At 34.9% G+C, this 4,469-nt stretch overlaps 1 protein-coding gene across 1 annotated transcript; it reads left to right on the top strand.

Annotated features, from left to right (window-relative positions):
- Positions 1–1,446: 1,446 nt before the first annotated feature.
- Positions 1,447–1,941, top strand: LOC119632897 (protein sisterless A-like). Its single transcript, XM_038026053.1, has one exon. The coding sequence runs from the start codon at positions 1,447–1,449 to the stop codon at positions 1,939–1,941; it is 495 nt and encodes a 164-aa protein (XP_037881981.1).
- The last annotated feature ends 2,528 nt before the right edge of the window (positions 1,942–4,469 follow it).

Genomic DNA, 4,469 nt, shown 5'->3' with positions numbered 1-4,469 from the left:
TATCGGGTAAACGACAATTTCTTACTTCTTCTTCTTCTTGATAGGAGATCATTTATTAATAAAATATATTTCAATTAACTTATGGAAAGAATTGTCTCTGTATCACTAGCGAATCTTATTTTGAAGATACAAAAGAAAGTTCGAAAGAAAGGAATGGAAATTGCGTGAGTTATGCTGCTGTTCAATGTTTCGAGGTAATTGCGTTTAAAGTTTTAACCTTTGTTGTACGCATCCCTGTTTATCACGATAAATTTTGTTTTATTTTTTTCGTATTAGCATGCAATTCCAGGCTGCGAGCTCTTAAAGAATTTATGTTATAGACAGCCTGGTTTGCGGCATCTGTCAAAGACCGTTTAACCGGTTCACGACGATTTCATTACAAACTTTAATGATTTTTAGAATACTGATCGTACCGTATTTATGTAGGTAAATCTGTTCAAATATATGTGCGCGTAAAGAAAATTACCCATAAATACTGGTTGTGTTTAAACGAATTTAGAAACTTGTGCCAAAAGTCAAAAGAATAGAATCTGTAGACATTAAGGCATATTTAGGTGTTACGAAATATGTCAAGCATAGCATATCTTAGGGGTGATGCATATGTAGATCAACGTAACTTTATACGCATTCAGACAGATCTTATATGCTTTTCACCTCATAGAGTTTATGTGCAGTGCAGGTCGAGTGATGAATCGAATGCTATTGCTACGACATTACTTTTCACAATCGTTACTTGCTACCAATGGTGAGCTGAGACAAATGTAGTATTTAGCCTTTTATATCAACTTTCTATATAAATTCTTCCAACTGCAGACTGGTAAAGGCTTACGCGATTATCGGTCTCTGAGGCATATTTCTTCATTTCTCAGAAACTATTTTCTCACTTAGCGAAGCATATATATTTTTTTCTGATTTTGAAAAGGAATATTATTGATAATTATGAAATTTATATATGATTCGAATTTACATTAAATTTCCATAGAAACCTTTGTCTACTTGCGCGTTGTTAAACGATTTTGAATCAGGTATAAGTTGAACGTTAGGTATCCCCGTAAAACTGTAGATCTATTAATCAATAAAATTCCAAGTAAATTCAAGTGAAAACTATCAGAATGATTCTAAACAGGTATAAAATATACAAATATCTGCAAGAACAGTTTCTTAAATTTTTTTTTTAACTAAGGGCCTTCAATGTCTATATCTATTGTTCAATGAACAGGTAAAAATAATCAAATTTATTAAAGATTGGGCCATTCTCCTCTAAGCTGGTAAAAGGTCTTCTTCAGTAGGACTGAAGACTATTTAATAAGGAAAAAATCAATTTTCCTACGACAGTTCAATAATATTCTTTATCACGCAAACATAGCTTTGTGTAAAATCCGAATAAAGAAAATTGACTTGAAGGCGGAAAATTTAATTTGACAAAAATATAGAGACAAATCGAAAATGTCAAATTCTGCAAACGAAATAGAGAAACAACTTGTTAACGAAGCTGTTGAAAGGGAAATAGAACGCATTCGTTTCAATTGGAAGATTCGTGAAGCAAACTACGTTGAAAATATGCTTGAAGACGAATCCAAATACAATGAAAGTTTACGGCGAGACCTGCGAAGAAGAGATAATGTATCCGATATAAAGATCAATCCAGACGATGATTTCGTGCAACAACGTCAAAAAGAACGCGCTAAAGCATTCCGTCATTTTCGTGTCAGTAGGAGAATCAAAAAAGCCAAACTTAAATATCGTTTTCAATATGTGACCAATAAATTGCTGGAAAGCACCGATATGCTCGAATCCGTTCATGATTTGATTGGGGAAGCAGAGCAGAAACTTATCAGTCAAGGATTCAGCAAAGATAAGATTGAAACTTTGCGCAAAAATTTCAACGTCGATGAGGGAGCTGAGATCCTGAATAATATAAAGGAATCGTACGATAGATAGGCCGATCTTTTTCGAATTCCGTTCTTATGCGCCCGTCTGTATTCGTGGTTATTGTTGCATTCAGTGTTCTGGACTTGCAAAAGGGCGAAGAACAAGATGCTTAACTTAGAAAGAAGTTTTTTTATTTATCATACTTTTATTATATAAGTTAAATAAAAAAAACTTTTAAAGCTTTTTGGAAAAATCCTTGTATTTCACTTTATCAGTTCTTCTTAAGAACTGCATTTTTTTCACTCTGTATCACTTGTGCTGCGCGGGTGTCACCGTGTTGCACGATTAGGGCGAATGATATTAAAGAAACCAAAAAAAAAAAAAACGCATAGAATTGAAATGAAGTTCTATCCTAATTGTTGCCTTAACCATCATCATAGTTTGCAGATGTAGCAGATGAAGCCATTATTATCCCTTTGCGAAATTTCACGTTTGCGTCGACGCTGCCTATAGGGTGCGAGTTCATTTGTTTTGCTTTTTTTGTTATTGCAAGTTTTACTTTACGCTTTGCGACAATTTTCGCACAGAAATGTGAATTCTGGCTATTATTGAAACTAACCACGAACACTATTTCGGTTCGATTGAAAAGACGAAGCCAAACCAAAACATCTGCTTCTTTAATGAAATGAAACGACAAAATGTTATTAGTTACTTAAGTTATAAGTGCAACCATTCAAGAAAAAAATTTTCATTTTTAGAAGCGCGACTGATATAGACAAAAGAGGGTTAATACCTTTTGTCCGCAGCATTCGAAATTTTAGAGGATATTGTTTTCAGTGGACGCATGTGAGTATAAATGAATAAATGAAATATGGAAGAAAGAAACTACGGCAGGAGAAGTATCTTGGAAAAGCGAAAATAAAATTTTACGAGACTTATTAAAGTACATTAAGTTCCTTTCATCGGAATTGCATATATACAAAACTAATTCGTCTAAATTTCTAAGCGGGCAATGCAATCTTTCAATATTCAGAACAAAAAATAATATCTTCGTAGGAAGCCCTGAAAAGAAAACCTCAGTCAAATTTAAAATTCTTCAGCGCAATCACGTCTTAGATTCAGCATCTATTGCAAGTGCTTGTTGCAAGAGTGCCTACGAAGAGATTTATGGTGAAAATTGCACATCTTTCAAAATTCTGTTTACTAATTTCGGATAAGACAAAGCCTGCGTTTTCCACGTAAAATTTATGCGCAAGTAATAAGTGTAGAAATAATTACGCTGTGGTGATACTGAAGTTGTTTTACAAAACTTATCGAATGCATGCAGTTCTGCAACCATTTTGAGTTTACATGACTTTGCCATTGCTGCACGTATGCTGTAAGTTTGAGTTATTTACAAGCTGTCGTCGAGTGCTTAGCAAATTGTGAAGAGATGGATGTCGACAAGCAGTATTTATGACAGTGCATGTTATTTTGTTTTTTAACTGGGAAAAAAAAGCCGCTGTGAACTTACTGCCGCTGTGATTAACTTCACTTAGTGTGAGAATGCAGTAAGGCATGAAACATTTAGAAAATAGTTTTCCCGATTTTGCATAAACAAATTTTAATCTCTAAAGCAATTCGATTGAATTGAAATTCCGCGCAAGGTGTGGGATGAAGAAGTTCAAAGTTGGCTGAGCGAAAATCTAGAATAACCTTAAGAAGAGCTTCTCTTGCGATTCGGAGTAACTGCACAATACAATGGAAAAGATGCCGGGGGAAGGAAAGTGGTTTCCTCAATAGCTAATCAAAGAGCACAAATGCCGTAGAGTTGACATCTGCTTATATTTGTTAAGCCTCCCTAAAAGTAAGGAAATTACTAAGAGCGATGAACATGGACAATCCTCAACGAAGAAAAGCATGGTTTGATCCGAACCAGCCAAGCCATTTATCTTACAAAGCGTAGTCATTAAGTGACGCGCTTGACGGAAAAAGACCATATATGAGCAAAGGAGCATAAAAAGTGAATTTGTTCTATGATAACGATTGCCGCCCTTATGCTGGAAAAGCAACTAAGGAAGCAAATCCTTAACTTGGGCAGGGAATTTCTCCTGGTATTGACTTGTTCTCATCAGCGCTTCACAAAAGTTGAAGATATATGGAAATGCATATCCCTAAGTGGCATATGTTGTACGAATAGCGATTGTGAACATTTTTATTGTTAAGCCCTGTTTTAAATAAATTTGGATATACAGAGATCTTATTTATACACCTAATAAATATTACACAATTAATTTTCTTAAGCAAAACAAACAAGTCAAACTTCATCGCAACAATGTTGAACAATTCCTTGCATTTCTTCATGAGTTAATTCAACATAACGTAGCGAGGGTTCTTCTAATCTGCTTGTCTGCCGCTTAACTAACAATTCGAACAATACTTCGGGTACGAACAGTGCGGGCTTCGGACCGGTTGCGTTACGTGTTGCTATTAGAATATCCACTTTAGTTAATTCTGTTAAGGGATGTATAGAATCTAATGTCCGTCCAAAAGTTTCATGAAATATATAACAAATGCGCGCTCCATCGCGCAGTTCCGTGATTTCGATATTACGTATC

The sequence above is a fragment of the Glossina fuscipes genome, unplaced genomic scaffold (assembly GCF_014805625.2).
Source record: "Glossina fuscipes isolate IAEA_lab_2018 unplaced genomic scaffold, Yale_Gfus_2 2, whole genome shotgun sequence".
In the NCBI taxonomy this organism is placed as follows: Eukaryota; Metazoa; Arthropoda; class Insecta; order Diptera; family Glossinidae; genus Glossina; species Glossina fuscipes.
This window is presented reverse-complemented; position numbering and strand designations above follow the sequence as displayed.

Excerpts from the sequence above, each read along its gene's own strand:
- LOC119632897 (XM_038026053.1), top strand. The coding sequence starts at position 1,447 with ATGTCAAATTCTGCAAACGAAATAGAGAAACAACTTGTTAACGAAGCT.